At 39.2% G+C, this 20,198-nt stretch overlaps 1 protein-coding gene across 1 annotated transcript in view; it reads left to right on the top strand.

The window, feature by feature from the left end:
* Nucleotides 1–17,167: 17,167 nt before the first annotated feature.
* ADAP1 (ArfGAP with dual PH domains 1) overlaps nucleotides 17,168–20,198 on the top strand; it is a 178,123-nt gene continuing 175,092 nt past the window's right edge. The window contains exon 1 of the mRNA XM_031941442.1: nucleotides 17,168–17,328. Coding sequence (XP_031797302.1) covers nucleotides 17,247–17,328 — 82 coding nt within the window. The 5' untranslated portion in view covers nucleotides 17,168–17,246. The remainder of the gene's footprint in view (nucleotides 17,329–20,198) is intronic.

A 20,198-nucleotide genomic window follows, 5' to 3' on the forward strand; every position in this document is an offset into this window, starting at 1 on the left:
TCAATTATATTCAGTTGCATAAGTGGAAGAACAGACAAATGATGGGAGTGATCCCGAACTGAGAGTTAGCAAGGAATGGACAAGACTAAAGAGTAAAGAAGTTGAGAGTACGGAACAGTATGGAGTTAGTTCAATTTGAGAACAGAGGATGTAGTGAATTTGTTAACTCTTGAGTCTAGATTTGAAAGAGAGAAAAGTGAAATCAGAGCAGAAAGAGTAATGTGGAAGGGTCGAAGGATCAGAGAGCATGAGGAAACCAACATGGATGTAGAAGATATAAACTTTTTTGTAAAAAGTAATGAAGAAGGATAGTTGAAGATGATTAAGCATATTACATTATGTTGTGCCACAATTCTCTTTTATTGTCCTGACTCAGTTTCCCTAATTGTTCTGACTCAGTTTCCCTAATTGATTCTGCCTTGGTTTCCCTAATTGTTATGCCTCAGTTCCCTTAGTTGCAACCCTGCCCTAGTTCATGAAGACTGATATAACTCAGGGCTATTTGCTCAAAGGTTATAAAATGTCAATGTGTAACTCAGAAAGGAGGACTCCAGACATTCTGTCTGTAGCCAGACACTTTCTTAACTCCCAGTTAGTAAGAATTTACGGTCTTACCCCCAACCTATCAGAGCTGAGTTGATGGTTCCTGCCTGGAGACTCCTACTCACCAGAGTTTGGACTCCACTCCCCGTGACTTTCTTTAGCTACTGTATATAAATATGTCATTGAGAACTCACATTGGCTGCTCCATGCTGGCTGGATACTGGATTCTTGGAGACAATAGTCTCATTCAGCCCTGGGACCAAACCATGGATCCATTTGGTCCCAGTAAATTTCTCCCTTTCAAATAAAATATTAAAAACTCTCTAATCTCTATCTCACCTCAGTTTCTCTGGCATTACAATTATAAAAAAGGCAGAAGCAGTGAAGGCTGACAATTTTAAAAAGCTTTGCAAGAATCCCAACTAAACAAAGTCATCCCAAAGCCATTTAAGGAAAAGGGATAGAGATACTTGACTTTTCCCTTTGTGATCAGGAATTGCTGAGTGAGTTAAAGATCTATCAGGATAAATGAAAGAATGAATGAAATAGCATTCATTATATGCTAATCATTGGGAATACAAATAGAAAAAGTGAGATAGCCCCATAGCTGAACTGTATTTTTTGTGTATTGGAAGGTTATTTATTGGAAGGTTAGGTCTGTGAGTGTAGGGGCTATCTCACTTTTTCTTGTCTCTAGGCTCCTTTGACTATGATCTGGAAATTTTTGAAACTAAAAATGAGGAGGGGGAAAAAGACTGAGTGCAGAAATGCATAGATGGGTGGATGAATGGATGGATGGATGGATGGCTACTGAATCCTAATAAATGTATCCTAACCATGAAAACACAGTTGGTTTGGAATCAAGCCAATAGCAGTAGAGAAAAGAAAAACTCTTCACCCCTTCCCTCAAAAAATCCTGTGTACTGTGTACTGTGGAATCCTGAGGGGTGATTTAGTAGGTCTGGCCCTGAGAGAGGGGAGTCAGAGAATATTTTCTATACAAGTGGGTTATGATTTTCATTGTATAGACAGAAACTCTGGGTGGACACTAAAAGTAAAAGTGATTGTTGGGAAATCCAAACCAATCTGTTTAAGTATATGCAGAGCCTTATAAGTTCTGAGTTACAGGCAGCTGGTAGCACAGTGAATAAACCACTAGTTCTAGAGTCAGTAATATTCTATAGATTCAGACACTTAGTACCTGTGTGACCCTGAATGACTTCATTAATCTGCCTCAATTTCCCCAACTTTAAATAGAGATAACAATAGTATCTTCCTCACAGGGTTGTTGTGAAGATCAAATGAGATAATATTTGCCAAATGCACTAAGCACAATCCCTGGCACATAGCAGGCACTTAATAAATGCTTATTCTATTTCATTCCATTCCTGATTCAAAACCCTGACATCCTTTGAAAATACAAAGAAGATATTAGACTAGTAGAGAACAACTCCATACCAGGTAGTTGAATGATTAGGTAATATGCCAGTCTACAAAATATCTCCAGAGAATAGACCCAGCTATTGCTCCTGAATTGGTTGGATTCTTTGCCAAATAGGAGAGGAATAAAAGAGAATCAAGGAAGCAGGCTCTAAAAAGGATCCATTTTACAGTCATGACAGAATTAGTGGGCGCCTGATGATCACTCAGATCCCAGGCTAAGGTATGAATGAAGAGGAAGCTTACCTGTTGATCGCTTTTAGGGTTTGGGGAAGCCTGATAAGACCAGGTCAACCTGGATTTCAGAAAAACCTAGAAAGACTCATATGAATTGATACTGAGTAAAGTGACCTGAACCAGAAGAATATTGTACACAATAGCAGTAACATTAGTAGACTTTGCTCTTCTCAGCAATACAATGATCTAAGACAAATCTGAAAGACTCATGATGGAAAATGTTATCCACATCCAGAAAAAGAACTCTGGAATCTGAATGCAGATGGAAGAATACTATTTTCATTTTTGTTTGTTTTTTCTTTCTCTTAGTTTTTCCCCTTTTGTTCTGATTCTTCTTTTACAACATGACTAATATGAAAATATGTTTAACATGATTGTATATGTATAATCCACATCAGATTGGTTGTTATCTTGGGAAGGGGGAAAGGGAGGGAGAAAAAATAGAAATCAAAAATTATAAAATAAATTCTGAAAACTAATAAATAGACTTTAAAAAAGACTATGCCAACCTCTGCCTGGACAAAGGACTGAATCCAACTGCCTGATACCCCAGCTCTGGAAGCTTATAGGGGAAAGAGGTCACAAATAGAATCTGACTCAGGGGATGGCCTTTTCTGGACATTTATGTAGCATTTGACACCACTGAGCACCTTTTTCCTATGCATTCTTTTCTATCTGGGTTTTTGGCTCTTCTACCTGGAGCTCCTGCTCTCCTACCTGGAGCTCCTGTTCTTCGGAGATAAGATTCCTCCTATCTCTCTCACCACACTTTCTCAGTCTCCTTTGTTGCATCTTCATGCCATTAAATAAATATGGAAATTGTTTACCATAGTGCCTGCCACAAATTAGGTATTTAATGAGTGCTTGTTCCTTTCCTTATTTTGTTCATGCCCACTATGGGTGAGCCTTAAGGTTCTGTCTTTGGTCCTTTTAATTTTTATTCTCTTTAACCTTTCACTTGATGATCTCATGAGCTCAATTATCATCTCTAAGAAGAAGATTCACAGATGTATTTATCCAGCCCTAATCTCTTTCCTAAACTTCAGTTCTGAATCATCAATTGCCTCTTGGATATTTTGACCTGGATGTCTCATAAGCATCCCAACAGTACAAAACATTATTTTTCCCTTCAAGTCTATTCTTCTGAATTTCCCTATTGTTATCAAGGACACCACCCTCCTTCCAGCACGAATTTATTTAAAGTCAAAAGCTTTTATGTCATACTTGACATTCCGCTGTCACTTATCATTTCTTTCTTCATGTTGATTTATCTCTCAGAAAAGTCCCTTCTTCTATACTCACATACAAGCTCAGGTTCTCATCACCTCCAGAATCAAACATAGTCTTCTGCTTAGTGTTTAAAGCAATCTTGTTCTAAGGGAAATGATGAGTAGGATGCTATCAGAAAAATCTGGAAAGTCCTCCATGAGCTCAAGCAAAGTGAAATGTTCTGTGTACAAAGTAATTACAAAGTTGTGGGATGATCAGCTGTGAATGACTTTGCTATTACAATACAAATACAAAGCAATACAATGATGCAAGATTACTCTGAAGAACTTAGGATGAAAAATGCTATTCATATCCAGAGAAAGCACTGATGGTGCTGTGAACTGACTACCTTGCCCTGCCAGGAAGAAGCCCATGGGGAAATTATCAGACATAACCAATTCCCAAACTGTCCTGTTAGCATTGAGTGATTGTGAGGATGGAACTCTTTTGCCTATGCCTCAAACCTCTGTGCATTTTTGAACAGCCTTTGATTAGCATATCTTTAGACAGATCTGGGACCTGATCTGCTAGGTGAATTCAGTCTGGTTCCTTGATTCCCTCATCTTTGAGCTCCCTGACACTTCACCTCCTTGATTCCCTCCTTCCCTTGAGTTATCCTTTACATCTGAAAAACTCCCAAGGCTATATTTCCCTAGTAAAACACTGCTTATCATGAAGATCTTTGCTAAATTCTTTTACTAAGGACTAAGCTCACTATGAGTTACTCTTTTTCTCTTCCTTATAGTGCTTTCCCTTTAATGGTGTCCTTTTTCTTACTCTAGATAACTGGTCATTCTAACTTGCCAGTCAATGACTTATTCCCATTTCATGTTTGTCAACTTAGTCTAACCAATTCCCGTTCTATTTTAAGCTTAAACTTTTGCAGATTAAAGTGGTTGAAAACCACTTGCTGTGGATTAAAGCAAAAAAAAATGTATGTAGTGTTAACCAATATAGCAGACCCTTTGGAAAAAAAGACCAAAATAAACTAATGGATGTAGAAATGTTTTGTAAAGTTTAAGGGCTATCCAAACATAAGATTTAATATATATCCAAACATCCCCTGGAGCAGGGTTTCTTAATCTTATTTGTGACATGGACTCTTTTGTCACTGTGGTACAGCCTATGGATCCCTTCTCAGAAAAATAATTTTAAATGCATAAAATAAAATACAGAAAATTACAAATGAAACCAATTTTATTCAAAAAAATTTTTATTTTTTTTAATTCATTAAAACCCCAGATTAAGAATCTCTCTTCTAAGAGAAACCTGGTAAGCATCTCCTCCTCCTTATATTTTTCCTCACAGAGTATAAATTCTTCTTAGCTCTGTCTCACTGTTGATACCTTTATTGAAACATTTATTGATGCAAAATTTTTCAAGGTATGAATACATGCATTTGTTGTCCCCTACACATTGCATTAATGCTGACCTGTAAAGTTAGTTCATATACCTGCATTTCACCTATAACATTGAGTTTTAAAAAGAGATCTGCATGCAGAGTGCAAGTGGCACTCTGGGAAAAAGAGAATACAAGACAAATTTTTAAATTTAATCTGTGTTATCGACATTTTTTCCCATCACTTATTTAAATCTAAATAATTAACAAAATAGTAAATCAACCTTGATTTATAACAGTTTGCAGATTTCTGATGTATAAATATTCATACTGAGTTGTGGGATGATTAGCTGTGAATGACTTTGCTATTCTCAGCAATACAATGATCCAGGAATACTCTGAAAGACTTATGATGAAAAATTCTATCTATACCCAGAGAAAGAACTGATTGTGTCTGCATACAGATTGAAGAATGCTTTTTTTTTTTAAACTTTTTTAGTTTAGTTTTTTTTTTTTGCAGGGGTGGGGCAGAATCTATGTTTTCTTTCATAATAGGACTTTTATGGAAAAATAAATAAATTTCATATTGGCAATGTCACAATAAACTTTAAGTTTTGCAAAGCACTTTACAAATATTATATCATTTGATTCTCATAACCACCTTGGGAGGTAAGGGGTATTATTGTCCACATTTTACACATGAAGAACCAAGGCAAGCTTGAGGTTAAATGACTTGTCCAGAGTGACAGAGCTAGGAAATATCCAAGGCCACATTTGAACTCAGGTCTTCCTGACTCCAAGCCGAGTGCTCTACCCCAACCCTCTCTGTGGTTTTGAGCACTGCTCCATCTTCTCTTCCATATTTCCTACCTGAACCTTTGCAAATATGGACATTGTGACCTTTTTAGTTTGACATTGATAGAACATTCTAATGGCCCTTTGCAATCACATCTAGGACAAAACCTTTTTATGTGAATTAAATATGGGCCCAGTGAATGACTATATGCCTGTGGTACAAATACCAGCCTAGTTAAATTCAGAAAGGCCAGATTCTCAGACTTGGTGAAGCTTCAAGTCCATGTACTCAGTTACAGAAGGATTGCAATCAGCATCAATAAGGGGAGAATCCACACCAATATAATTACCTACTTTTAAAGTATTGCATTGGTTCTAAACCTACATGTACTACCTTCCTAGGCAAAAGAGTTACATAGAGGAAACCTAGATTTATTTAAATTTTTATGAACATATTTAAATATATATTATATATTGAACCTATAGATCTCTGTCTAAATGCTATGGGGAGGAAATCTTCTATGTATATATACCCTGTATCCTGCTTTCCCTCTGGACATAGGACATTATACTGAATAAGCCCGTCTCATTATCCACCAGATTCCCACCTATGAACTACTCAGATAGCTGTTGCTCCTGCCTTGTTTTTTTCCCAAATGTCACTGAAACTCTAACATCTAAGCTTCTCCATCTCTTGTTAACATAGTTCTGCTCATATTCAATCCAAGTATCACCTTCAGAGTTCTTCCCTTGCCCTAGTAACAGTCCTACTTGTTTCTTGATCCATCATTTCAGGGATCTTGACCCAGTCTCTGTTGATTTTACATTTTCCTGGTCTTCTTGTGGTTATTTTCTTGTTAGTATGTGATAAATTGTATATGCCAACTCTAAGGACCACGGACCTATATTTCCTCTCTGTCTTTTTATCTTTGAGATATAATGCCACAAAACATTGTTAAATAAAGTGTTGCACTGGGATCCTCACTGTCCTACATACAGGATCCCCAGAATAACTAAAGTATGATCAAAGTAGTCTGTAGATCCACATGTGCTCAAAATCATAGCTCACAAGCCCCTATTTTTGGATTTACTTTCTCTTTAATCAGGCAGACACAATTTGTTCAAAGCAAAGGCATTTAATGAAATTGTATAAGAGAAAAATTTGCAATAGTCTATAGCCTACAGAAATTAAGGCATATTCTCCCATGAAGACATATGTTATTAGTAGGGATAATCCATGAAGGGCATACACATAGGGAATGTGTATGGCCAAGGAAACCAATTAAAGGGCCAAAGATATTAATCTTGAATGCTGTTGGACCACTGGGGTAGTCTGGTAATGATATAATGCCATTCTAATTGGGCCTATATTGAAGTGTCTTTTACTTTAATCTTGGGATCTTGAATTAGGGAAGACTTGCCTAAATAAGGTTCCATTCATTTCAGGCCTTAACCAGTTTAATTCAATGGCCACCATAGTAATAATCTTTTACCTTTTATAAACTGCAATAAGATCAAACAAGTACCGTAAATGGAAAACACAATACAAATTCATCTAATTAGCTACAAGACATCTGGGGAGGTTGGGAGATTAAGACAGAGCTCCCATAGGAAAGTGTCTCTTTTCTGTATTATATGGGGATTCATAAACTTTTGCTATAAGGATACTATGTTAATAGTAATATGTAGTAGGCACAAGTGCAATACTAGATAGGGCACTTGATTGAGAATCAGGAAGACCTGAATTTGGGGTAAAATAGTAATTGAAAGAATCCACCAATCACCTCCTAAAAGAGATCCCAAGATGAAAACTCCCAGGAATATTATAGTCAAATTCTGAAACTTTTTGGCCAAAAAGAAAATATTGCAAGTGTCTAGAAAGAAATAATTCAAGTATAGTGGAATCACAATCAGGATAATACAAGATTTAGCAGTTTCTACATCAAAGGATCAGAGAGCTTGGAATAAGTTATTTCAGAGAGCAGTGGAGCTAGAATTATAATCAAGAATCAACTACCCAGCAAACCTGAGTATAATTCTTCAGGGAAAAAGGTGGAAATTCAATGAAATAGAGCACTTTCAAGGAAGATCTGAGCTCAAATTCTATTTGAAACACTATGTGACTTTTTGGCAGATAACTTATCTTTTTTCAGCTTCAATTTTCTCATCTGTCAAATGGGGATAATGATTATTATTATCTCATAAGGTTATACATATAAAACTTTGCAAATCTAAAAGTCCTATAAAATGCTAATTATTATTATTAGAATCATAGGTATTCTTGGAGGACATATAAATGAAAAAAGCAGGGCACCATAAGAACAGCTAACATATAATATTTTAAGGTTTGCAAATCACTTGCCAATATCCCATTTGGTCCTCACAACTATCAAGGGAATTAGATGCTATTATTATCCCTCCTTTACAGATGAAGTAACTGAGGCAGACAGAATTTAAGTGACTTGTTCAAATAGCTGGTAGAATTTGAATGTGGATCTTCTCCACACTAGGTCTAGTGTTCTATCCACCATGTCACCTGTCCTTATAAAGCTTGCCCTTTAGCAGTTTCCTACTTGCCCGGGTAACTCTGAATCATATCAGTCAATCAATACATATTTATTAAATCTTTATGTTATGTCGGGCACTGTGCCTGATGATACAAAGAAGAAGAAAAAGGTAGTTTAGCTACCTTTGCTACCAAAAGGTAGTTCCTACCTTCAAGAAGCTGACTTTTAAAAATGTTTTTCCCATTAAAAATTTGCCAATTAAATTTTTAAAAATTAATATTTTTCCCATTTCTTATTATTTTTTTAAAATTAAGTTTCATTATGCCCAAAGGGCAATCAAACTGCATATTATTTGATCCAGCAATACCATTACTAGGTCTGTATTCCAAAAAAGAACATTAAAAACAGAAATGGACTTAGATGGGCAAAAATATTTATAGTAGCCCTTTTTGTGATGGCAAAATATTGGAAATTAAGGAGATGTCCACCAACTGGGGAATAGCTGAACAAGCTGTGGATATGAATATAATTGAATACTATTGTACAATATGAAATAATGAACAGGCAGATTTCAGAAAAACTTGGAAAGACTTGTATGAACTGATGCAAAGCAAAATGAGCAGTGTTAGCAATACTGTGTGATAATAGACTATGAATGACTTGGTTCTTCTCAGCAGCAGAATGATTCAAGACAATTACAAAGGCCTTTTTAAGGAAAAATACTATCCATAACCAGATAAAGAAGTTATCAGAAAGCATAATTTTTCACTTCCTTTATTCTTTCTTGTATTCCTTTCCTTTCAATTTGTTTTTTTTTTCACAACTGTAACTACTGTCCTCAAAAGAGGGAAAAGAAAGGAAGAAGGGAGAAAATTTTGGAACTCAAAGCCTTGTAAAAATGAATTCTAAAATTTTTCTTGACATGTAACTGGTAAAAAAATAAAATGCTGTTTAAAAAAAAATTTGAGTTTTAAATTCTGCCTCTCCTTCCCCTCCTCTCTCACTGAGAAAGCAGTTTGATATGTTATATATGTGTAGTCATGGAAAATATATTTCCATATTAGTCATATTTTTTAAAAATTTTGAGTTCCAAATTCTTTCCCCCTGCCCCTCCTGACCCTTTGCAATATGATATTGCTTATACCCATGAAGTCATGCAAAATATATTTCCATATTAGCCATATTGCAAACACACACACATACCCCAAGAAAAATAAAGTAAAAAAAAAAATCTCTGTTCAATCTACACTGAGAGCTCTATCTGGAGGTGGATAGAATTTTTCATTATGGTCCTTTAGAACACTGAAAGAGCAAACCTTTTAATGGAAGAAGCAATTTGTACATAAATATATGCATATGAGATTTGCAAACTCAAAGGGGAAGACCCCAAACCAGACTGGTTCTCCAACTTCAAACATTTTAGGGGACTAGAAGGAATCATTTGATCTGATTCTTGAAGGAATACAGGGATATAAAAGGAAGAGGTAAGGAGGGGAAAAAGGAAAAGCAAATGCAGGATATATGTGAGGAAGAATTAGATCAGTTTGGCTAGTCTTGTTTTATGTGTGTGGGGTGATTTTTTAAAAAAATACAAAGCTTTAATTAGTATGAATGAAACTGAAGTATTTATACTCATCATCACTACTTAAACAAGAAAAATGAATTTAAATTTAAATATCTTCTGAGTACCATTAATACAAAAAGGTTTAAGAGCCCACAAGATCTAACAAGAGCATGAAATTCAAAAAGAAAATCATTAAAATTCTGTCTGGTTTAAAAAAAAGTGAACCTTTCCCTTCCCCCATTTTTTAAATAAGCCCATACTATAACAATATTTTTTCCTAAAGTCTGGAAAGACTTATATGAGCTAATGTTGAGTAAAGCAAGCAGAACTAGAAAAACATACAGCAACAATAAGATTGCATGATGACCAACTACGATAAACTTAGCTCTTCTCAGCAATTCAGTGATCCAAGGCAATTCCAAAAATTTTCGATGGAAAATGACATCTGCATCCAGACAAAGAGAACTATGGAGACTTAGTGCAGATTAAGGCACACTATTTTTACCTTTTTCCCCCCTCTTTCTCATGGCTTCCCCCCTTTTGTTCTGAATTTTCTTCCCCAATATGATTCATATGGAAATATGTTAAAGATGAATCTATATATATAACCTAAATGCTTATTGAATGAGATCTGGATTCTAGTCTTGACAACAATAATAGCTCATGTTTATTTAATGCTTTGTAGTACCTTCTTCACATTTTAAAGAATTGTATGATGTCCATTTTTAAGGATGAAGAAATAGAGACTAAGTGACTTCCCCATAAGAACATAGTCACAGAACTGTGTAGACTTGTTTTGTCCTTCATTCTTGAAGAGGACCATCACATGAGGGAGATAATGCCATGACATGTAAGTAAATTGAATTGAAGTGAGGGAGGGCAGAGCAAGGTCACCTGCCTCACTTTATCCTCCAGAGCCACCTGGGTCCAGTGGTCAGATAGAGATCAAGATGACAAGATGCTTAAATTGGGATCCTCTAACTCTAAGGTTCTTCTAACTTCAAACTCTTACATGCTATGATTTTACTCAAAAGTTTCCATAGAATCATGGATTTTCAGAACTGGAAGGGACTTTAAAGATTATCCATCCCAATTTTTCAGGTTTACAGATGAGGAAATTGAGACCTAGACTTTACAACAAGGTCTAAATGAAAAAAATACTTCAGTTTGGAGTTAGATGTCCTGAATTGTAATCCTGACTCTGCCATAATTCCCCATCTAATCTTGACAAGTCACCTCACTTTGGGATCATCTCAGGTGCCTTCAAACTCTAAATTTATGAACCTAAGTAATGAGACAATGACTTTCCCCAAAATCATGTAAGTGAAGTGCGTGAAGTAGGTGATTAATTGGGTCTTCTCCCCACCCCAATTTCATATTTTGAGTCTTTGACTTAAAGTTGACTAGGTGACAGAGTGGAAAGAGTACTGAGCTTGGAATCAGACTCACTCATTTTTATGAATTCAAATCCAGCCTCAGACACTCACTAGCTATGTGATGCTGGATTTCACTTAACTCTGTTTACCTCAATTTTTTCGTCTGTAAAATGAACTGGAGAAGAAAATGGCAAACCGTTCCAGTATCTTTGCCAAAAAACAAAACAAACACCCCCCCCCCAAAAAAAAAACCCAAATGAAGAGTTTGGTTTCATATAAATAGCTGTGCTAAAGGCCTTTGCAGCAATTCATGAATCTACTTTCTCTGCCTAAAAATGTACCTCCTTCTATCTATGTACCCTGGCTGATCTTACCCAAATGCTGTGTCATGTGTCCTTAGGAGGAGAAACTATATATGTCATCTTTGGAATTAGAAGACATACATTCATTACCTTCTGATGAATACATGTCACATTCTCTTGAGTGGAAAAATAAACTATAGTATACTTGTCTGTTGTCTATAGTCTATGCTGGCTTATGTGTGCAGTGGCTAACTCTGAAAATTCTTGCAATACTTTCTCTCTTTCTCTCCAGGTGCCTGTGCACGTAACACACACACACACACACACACACACACACACACACACACACACACGACCATTAAAAGCAAAGAAATGTATTGATCTTCTCTTATAAAGCTCTAGAGATGGTGGTAAGGATAAAAGAATTAATGCTTGGAATTACTTATTTCTCCTCAATATGGCCTCCTGCCTTTCCTGGGATTTCTAATTTTAACAGAAATTGCATCAAAATTAGAACCTGGGTGTATAGATATTTAGACCATGTGTATATTTCTAAAATTTGAAAAAGAGATGAATAACAAAGAATGGCAAAATAAAATACCTTCACTCCCTCCCAAACCCCCCTTCCCACAAATCCAGTCCCTATTCTCAAGGAGCTCTCATTTTAACAAGTAAATAACCATGTACAAACAAGATATATACATGATAAATTAAAGCTAACTTAGAGGGAAGGGGCTGGCAGTAAGAAGAACTGAGAAAAGCTTCTTGCAGAGGGAGGGATTTTACTGGAAACTTCAAGTAATCAAGAGAAGTCAGTCAGTAATGAGAAAGAAAACTCCAGGCATAAGGAACAGAAGGTGAGAAGTACAGAGTTGGAAAATGGAGTGTTGTTCAACTTCTCAGAGAGGACCAATGGCATTACTGGAGTGATATCTTGACTTGTGCATTAACTGTATATAAATGAGGCAGACCTGCAAAAAGTCATCAGCCTCACTCTTTCCTCCATAATCATTAAAGTCCAATGGCGAGACAAAGGATAAGATGACTGGTCTAGCAACCCTTTTGTAGTGGCAAGAAACTGGAAACTGAGTGGATGCCTATCAGTTGGAAAATGATTGAATAAGTTATGATATATAAATGTAAGGAATATTATTGTTCTATAAAAAATGATCAGGAGAATGGTTTTAGAAAGGCCTGGAGAGACTTACATGAACTGATGCTGAGTGAAATGAGTAGAACCAGAAGATCATTGTACACGGCAATAACAAGATTATACAATGATCAATTCTGATAGACATAGCTCTCTTCAACAATGAGATGATTCAGACCAGTTATAATGATCTTGTGATGAAGAGAGCCATCTATACCCAGAGAGAGGACTGTGGGAACTAAGTGTGATTCCCAACATAGAATTTTCACTCTTTTTGTTGTTATTTGCTTGCATTTTATTTTCTTCTCATTTATTTTCCTATTTGATTTGATTTTTTTGTGAAGCAAGATAATTGCATAAATATGTTGGATTTATGTATGCATATATTGGATTTAACATATATTTCTACCGTGTTTAACATATATTGGATTACTTGACATCTAGGGAAGGGGATAAGGGAAGAAGGGAGAAAATTGGAACACAAGGTTTTGCAAATTATCCATGCATATGTTTTAAAATAAAAAGCTTTAATTAAAAAAAAAGATGATTGGCCCAGTATGCAGTAGCCTTTAAACCTTAACCTTTCTAAATTAAGATCTTTCTCAGGCAAAAAGAGCAGCAAGAAGGACGGTATCAATGGATTGTCTAGTATGTGGAAGGGGAAAAAGGCACAAAAAAGACTAGAAAAGTGGAAAGGACCAGATGATGAAGGGTTTTAAATTCCATCTTGAAGATAATAAGGAACCACTGGAATTTAGTGAGTAAGGGAGTGACATGGTCAGATTTACATTTTAGGATCACTTTGGCAGCTGACTGTAGGGTGGTTTGGAGTGAGGAGAGACTTGATGGAAACAAATCAACAAGATAGTAGTGGGTGAGGACCTAACAGCAATGTAGCAGCTATGTCAGAGGAGAAAAGAGAGCATATTGGAGAAATGCTGTACAAACAACAGCACTTGGCAAAAAAATGGATAGAGAAAATGAAAGAGTAGGGAGCTGAATTAGTCAGTCAACAAACACTAAATGCCTAATAGATGCCTGATACTGTACTAAGTTCTGAAAATACAAAGAATGCCTCCCAAATCCCAATCCATGTTTTCAAGGAACTCAGTCTAATGTAGAAGATAATCTACAAATAACTCTGTACAAATATATCAATAGGATAAATTGCGAATAATCTCAGAGGGAAAAGTGAAGGAGGACAAGGAAAGACTTCATGCAGAAACATGGAAGAAAGTCTGAGAAACCAGGAAGCGAGGATGAATAGTTCCAGGCATGGAGGAGAGTGACAATTTGTGAGTTGGGAGATGATCTTATATTTTATCCTGAAAGTAATAGAGATTCCATGGACAATAGATGATTAATGCTCCAACACACATTTAAGATAAATTTGATAGCTGAGTAGAGGATAAACTGGAATGGTAAGAGCCTGGAGGCAAATCATGATTTGGTCTATGATGATGGTAAATCAGAGAAGAAAAAGGGACATATCTGAGAGATATCATGTGGGGGAATGAGAATGTGAGAAAAGATTCTAACTGGCAGGATAAAGTAAAATTGGTAACATGAAAAACATTTTTCTTGCTAGTAATTCCCTAGAATTTTGTGACCTGTGCAACCTCAACTTTAAAAAACATTGATTTCAGACAATGTACATTTTTTCATAATAAATGAAACCTACGGTGTCATAAATACCACACAGAAAATAAAATTCTTTAAACTAAAACTTATTTTTTTAAACTTGAATCTTACCTCTACTGTGTCAGATGACAATGTGAGGGTGTTGTACTATACTGTTATTAAACCTCTCTACCTTAGCTACCCTCTGAAAACCAAGGGAGAGGTTACTGGGGCTATTCACTACGTGAGTGATCTTTATTTTTGTTGTTGATTTGTTTCAGACTCTGTGACTACATCTGGGGTTTTCTTGGCAAAGATACTAAAAGGGTTTGATTGTTCGGCTCATTTTACAGATGAAGATATTGAGGCAAACAGGATGAATTGAATTGCTCAGGGTCACACAATTAGGCCAGATTTGAATACATGATTAGTATTTCTTTCTTTCCAGGCCTGGCACTCTATCCACTACATCAGCTAGCTGCCCTAATGATCTTTATAGGTCAGGATAAAAAAAGTTAGAATATTAGATGCTCTGTCTAAGAGGGGTAGTTACTACAAAGAGAATATTCAGAGATCAATCTCTCTACCTTCATTCATAGATCATAGATACAGATTAGGAAACTGAGACCCCCCAAAAGTAAGTAACTTGACCAAGATCACAAAGTGACAGAGGTAGTATTTGAACCCAGGATCCTCTGGCTCCAAATCTCATGCCTTTTCTACCAAATTATAAGGCCTGGTGAAAACAATAAACACAAAAGTAAATAATTTGAGGTGGCAGAGATCCCTAATAAATAGGGGATAAGGCTGGAAATGTAGATACAGTGAATACCTTAATGACCCCATCCTTTCTCGGCAGTAATAGCTTTATTTCTTCCCTTTTCTCTCACTGAATATCTAATCTGGCCAATTTATACATCTCCCTGGGCATTAGCTTATGCAATAAGGTTGAAGCAATCGAGTATGATTATGCTCAAGGATAGAACTAGAGACAATAAGAAATCATGACCATCAAGTGCCTGGTTAATTTTTTTTAAAAGCACTTTAATTCATTTTTAAATAATATTTTATTTTTCCAAATACATGTAAAAGACAATCTTCAATATTAATTTTTGTAAAACTTTGCATTGCAAATTTTTCTTTCTCCTTTATTTCCCCCTTTCTCAGGAAAGCAAGCAATCTGATATAGGTTAAATATGAAACATCTGAATTCTTTCCTCTTAATTCTCACAATAATTCTTATTTATTATGTCATTATAATATAACATTATTAAATTGTAATGCAAAAATACAGAAAGGGAAAACTGAAGAACAGACAAATAAGACAGCTGGTGGATATAGGGTACAAAATCTAAAGTCAAAACTCTTCTTCTTGACTTCAAATCCAGCCTCAGGCACTTACTAGTTATTTTTGAAAGATAGGCAGATAAATATTTTAGTGGATAGAGTGCCAGGCCTGGCATTGAGAAGACCTGATTTCAAAATTTGGCCTCATACACTTACTAGTTATGTGACCCTGGGCAAGTCACATACAGTTTCCTCATCTGTAAAATGAGCAGGAGAAGGAAATGGCAAACCAATCTAGTATTTCTGGCAATGGGTAAAATGGGTAACAAAGAATCAGACATGGGTGAAACCACAAAGATGAAACCCTGGATAAGAATGTTGTATCATTCAAATTCCATTTCACTTATTAGCTCTGTAACTGAGCAAGTCTTCTTTCAGCCTCAGTTTTCTCATCTGCCAAATGGAAATAATAGCACCTTCCACAAAGGGTTGTTGCGGCTCTCATATTAGATAGTATCTATGCAATACTTTCCAAGTCTTCACAATGCCTAGGAGGGAAATGTGTACAAAAGAGTAGATTGGGGGTGGGACTTTTAGAACCATTTTAATGTGAGCTTTTTGCTGTTTTGACACACTAGTACTGAGATTCAGGTGGAATGTGGAAATGTGGAATGTGGAATGTAGAAACCAAGAGCTCTAGGATTAAATCCTTACTCTAAGCTATACTGTGGGACCTTATTTGCTAGCTGTCCCCCAGCAACTCAAACCCTGTTTGCCGCGAGCAGAGGAGTCCCTTGTTATGAAAAGCAACATTTGGGGTAGGGGTGGAGGGATGGGAAGGCTTTTGAGGTTTGGAGATAGTTCTTTAGGACCAGAATTTCAGCGATTTGTTTTCTACAAACCTCATTTCAAGCTGAAGTCTGAGCTGTGATTTTTATTTTTATTGTTGTACCCTGACCTGGATACCTCCAACACAAGCAATTGGATTATTTACATTTTTATTTTGGCAGGTGGGAGGAAGTGGTGGTGAAGGGAGTGGAAAGGCTGTGAAGAATTTGTTTTGACCATCTCAAAACAGTTTTCTGGGACAGCTCCTTGCCCCTCTGGAAGAAAGTGCCCAAGAGCAGGCAGGTTTTTGTTCCTCCCTTGGTCAAAGCCCCACTGCCCCACCACAGCTGGCTCCCTGCTCCCGCGAGTGGGCACCCCGGGTCACTGCGGCTGCAGAGGGCAGCGTTCCGGCCTGTGCGGTCCCCAAGGGGCAGGTGGGGTCCGAGCCCCGGCGGGGCGGCGGGCGGAAGGCGCCGCTGGGGGCCGCCCGTGCGCCAGCTTGGCCGGCCCGGGGCTGCGCCGTGCGCTCCCGACCGGGCGCTCCGAGACACCGACACCGGCGGCGGCGGCGGCGGCAGCCGAGTGTCTCCTCGGCCGCGGGAGGAATGCGGAACCAGCGCCTGAGCCGAGGCCGCCGGAGCCCGGGCGCCGGGGCTGTGAGGATGGCAGGCGCGCCGCTCCCGCGGACCGTGGCATAGCGCCGGGTCCCCGCCCTGGCCACCACGCGCCCCGGCCCCCGCCCCCGCGCCCCCCATGCCGCACCGGCGGCCGGCGGCGAGGTAGCCCTTGGTCCCAGCCCCACCTCTCCGTCCCCGCTCCCCCCCACCCCACCCCCACCCCAAGAAGATTATTTAGAGAAGCGGCAGCGGGGGCAGCAGCAGCAGCAGCAGCAGCAGCAGCAGCAGCAGCAAGCAAGGAGCAGCAGCAGCAGCAGCAGCACCACAGACAGCAGGAGACGCGGGGAGCGAGCGCCGGGCTCAGCACCACCCATGGCGAAAGAGAAGAAGAGGGCTCTGCTAGAGCTCCTTCACCGAGACGGCAACCAGCTGTGCGCGGACTGCGGGGCACCTGGTGAGTAAAGGGGAGGGGGCCAGGGACGGGCTGGGCGGGGGGGGCCTCGGGGTCCGGCCGTCCCTTTCCGCCGGCTCGTTGGCTACCTACCTGTGTGCCTGGGTGAGCCCTCCCCTGTACGGATGGGAGACCAGCTGGGACCCACCACCACCCCACCGAGATCCGGGGGCCATTTGGCATGGGGGAGGGGGTAGCTTTCCCCCCACATCACGAGGGGAATAGGTGGGCGCCTCTGGTAGACCTCTACTAGTCCCCACCCTTACCCCTGCCCACCTTCTTTTCTCCTCCACACTGCGGGGGTCCTAACCTTACCTTTCTCACTCCCTTTTTGTGCTGCCCCCTAGAGGAGAAGGTCATAGCCTGGAAACTGGGAGCGGTGCACCTGTTTGCCCTCTTCCTTAGCTTTGGGGGGGAGGGGAACAGGTAGGCTTACCTTACCATGTCCCTTATAGCTCGTCCGTTTGTGTTGAACCTGTCTCCTCTTGGAAGTTTTTCCTTCCCTTTAGAGCATGGAAGTTATAGGTACGGCTGGGGGCTGGGAGGAGGGAGGCTGCCCACAGCACCGTTTTCTGGCGGTATTCCGTGGGACCCCCATCCCTTCCTCGCCTGCCTTCTTCCTCCTTTCCTTCTCTCTCCACCCCCTCCTCCTCCAATGTGTGTCTTGCTTTCACCCACTGCCCCATTGCAAAACAGCAGCTCCACAGAAAAGAGGAAATCGTGGCGGGGTGATTGGGAGGAGGGTGTCTGAGTCCCATGAACATCCACCTCAGGAGAGGAAGAAAGGGTGTAACCAACTCCTGGCCATCCTTCTCATCCTGAGCCTCAAACTGAGCCTGAGCCTAAGACTACAATACAGTCTCTTTGGGAAAGAGGTGGGGAAAGAAATAAAAGAAGCATTCTCTTCCACCCCACCCCTCTTTTTGAAGGGCTGCATAGATAAAATTGAGCATTATGGATGCAGCTAGGAGTTTACCTGTATCCCTGGGCCTACCTAGAGATGTTATCTGGAGGGACCATCCCCAAAGCCTGCTGTTCACTTAGAGCTGGTGAACTTGTTTTCTATCAACTGGAGGAGAGTTAAGCATCATGTTCTAATGGGAAGATTGACAATGCTAGAAGTCCTAAGTTCAGAGTCTGACTGGCATTATATTAGGTATGTGAAGTTGAGCAAGTTGCTTTGCCTAAAGGGCACTAGATTTTCTCATTTACAAAATGAGAGGTTTGCTGGAAAGCAGGTTCATTGGCTCTTAGTTGATCTATTCTAGCTGTAACATTCTATGGAGTTCTGTAAGAGAAGAGAGCTGGGAGTCTTTAAGGGAAGAAGGGACCTTGGGAGGTCATTTAGGGAGCTAGCTGATGCAGTGGATAGAAGGCTGGGTCCCACATTCAGGAAGATCTGAGTTCAAATCCAATCTCAGAAACTTCCTAGCTGTGTGATACTAGGCAATTCACTTAACTTCTGTCTGCCTCAGTTTCCTTAACTCTAAAAATGGGGATGATAATGAAAATACTTACCTAATAGAGTTGTTGTAACAATTAAATGTGATATTTGTAAAATTTCTAGCACATAGTAGGTACTTGTAGTGAGCACTTAATAAACACTTGTTTTCTTCCCTTCCCCACCTTCCTTAAAGTAATTCCCTGATTTTACAACTGAGGAACTAAGTTCTCCTGGGATTATGTCAGAAGTTCATGTCAGCAAGCATTTATTAAGTGCCTACAATGGCACTGTGTTAAGTGTAGACATTGTGAGCATTGGACATACTGTGCCTTGTCCAAGGTCACACACGCAGTAAATGGCAAAGTCAGGATTTGAACTCAAATTCTCTGACCTCAAATACAGAAAGAACTCTTTACCATCAATCAGTCATCTATCATTTATTGAGTACCTACTATATGCTAGGGATTGCAAAGAAAGATAAAAGCTCACAATTTAATGAGGGAGACAACATAATAATTATGTACAAGCAAGATATAGACAGGATGAATTGGAAATAATTAACAGAGGGAAGCCACTAAAAATTGTACCATGCTTCCTCTGGGCTCTCCATCCCCAAGCCCAGCAACTCATACAGGGTCCATCCTAACCAGGAAAGAGGATATTGAGCCTTCCCCATCACTCCCCTCCTGCTCTGACCTACAAGAGCCTGGGCTCTATTGGGGCTGGAGTGTTGAGTTGGACCAATTACAGCTATTCCCTTATATCTGCCCTGCTTAGGAGTATGGAGGCTTTTACTGGGCTCCTCTGGGAGAAATCAGCCACCAGCCAGAAGCTCTGGTACTTGCTATGGCTTCCAGAGAGGCCTTTCCCAGTAGATTTCATCTGACAGATTTGGCAGCTTTCCCCATCCTCCTTGTGCCCCCTTCATTTCTGCCAGTCTCCCTCCCTTATTTAATGGGCCACTGGGTATCGGGTTGGTGAAAGCAAAAGGCAGTTGTTTAGTAGGGCTATTTGAATGCAAACATTAAATGTCAAGTGACCTTTCAGCACTGCCAGGCTAGGTCTTTATACCATAGGATGGAGGAAGGAGGGTAGGAAGTGGAAAGTGATGGAAAAGGCAGAACCAGTCCTGGACCACATTATAATAGCAGAAATGACAGAGGAGGTTTATAATCCCTTCCCTTTCCCCCCTAAAAAAGGCTCATGTCACTTGACTGTGTTTGTTTGATAGTCCAGATCTGTAATTTCCTCAGCATGGGACACTCTTTCTATGGACATTCCTTCTACTGAATCAAAGCTTGAACATTTTTGTAACTTTTTTTTTTAAATTAGAATGAGGATCGGGGTGGGGGATTCTGCCTAAGGCATAGAGCCAATTTATTGTCAGAAACAGGATTTGAATCTAGATCTGCCTGTCTCCCTTAGTTAC

The sequence above is a fragment of the Sarcophilus harrisii genome, chromosome 1 (assembly GCF_902635505.1).
Source record: "Sarcophilus harrisii chromosome 1, mSarHar1.11, whole genome shotgun sequence".
Classification (NCBI taxonomy): Eukaryota; Metazoa; Chordata; class Mammalia; order Dasyuromorphia; family Dasyuridae; genus Sarcophilus; species Sarcophilus harrisii.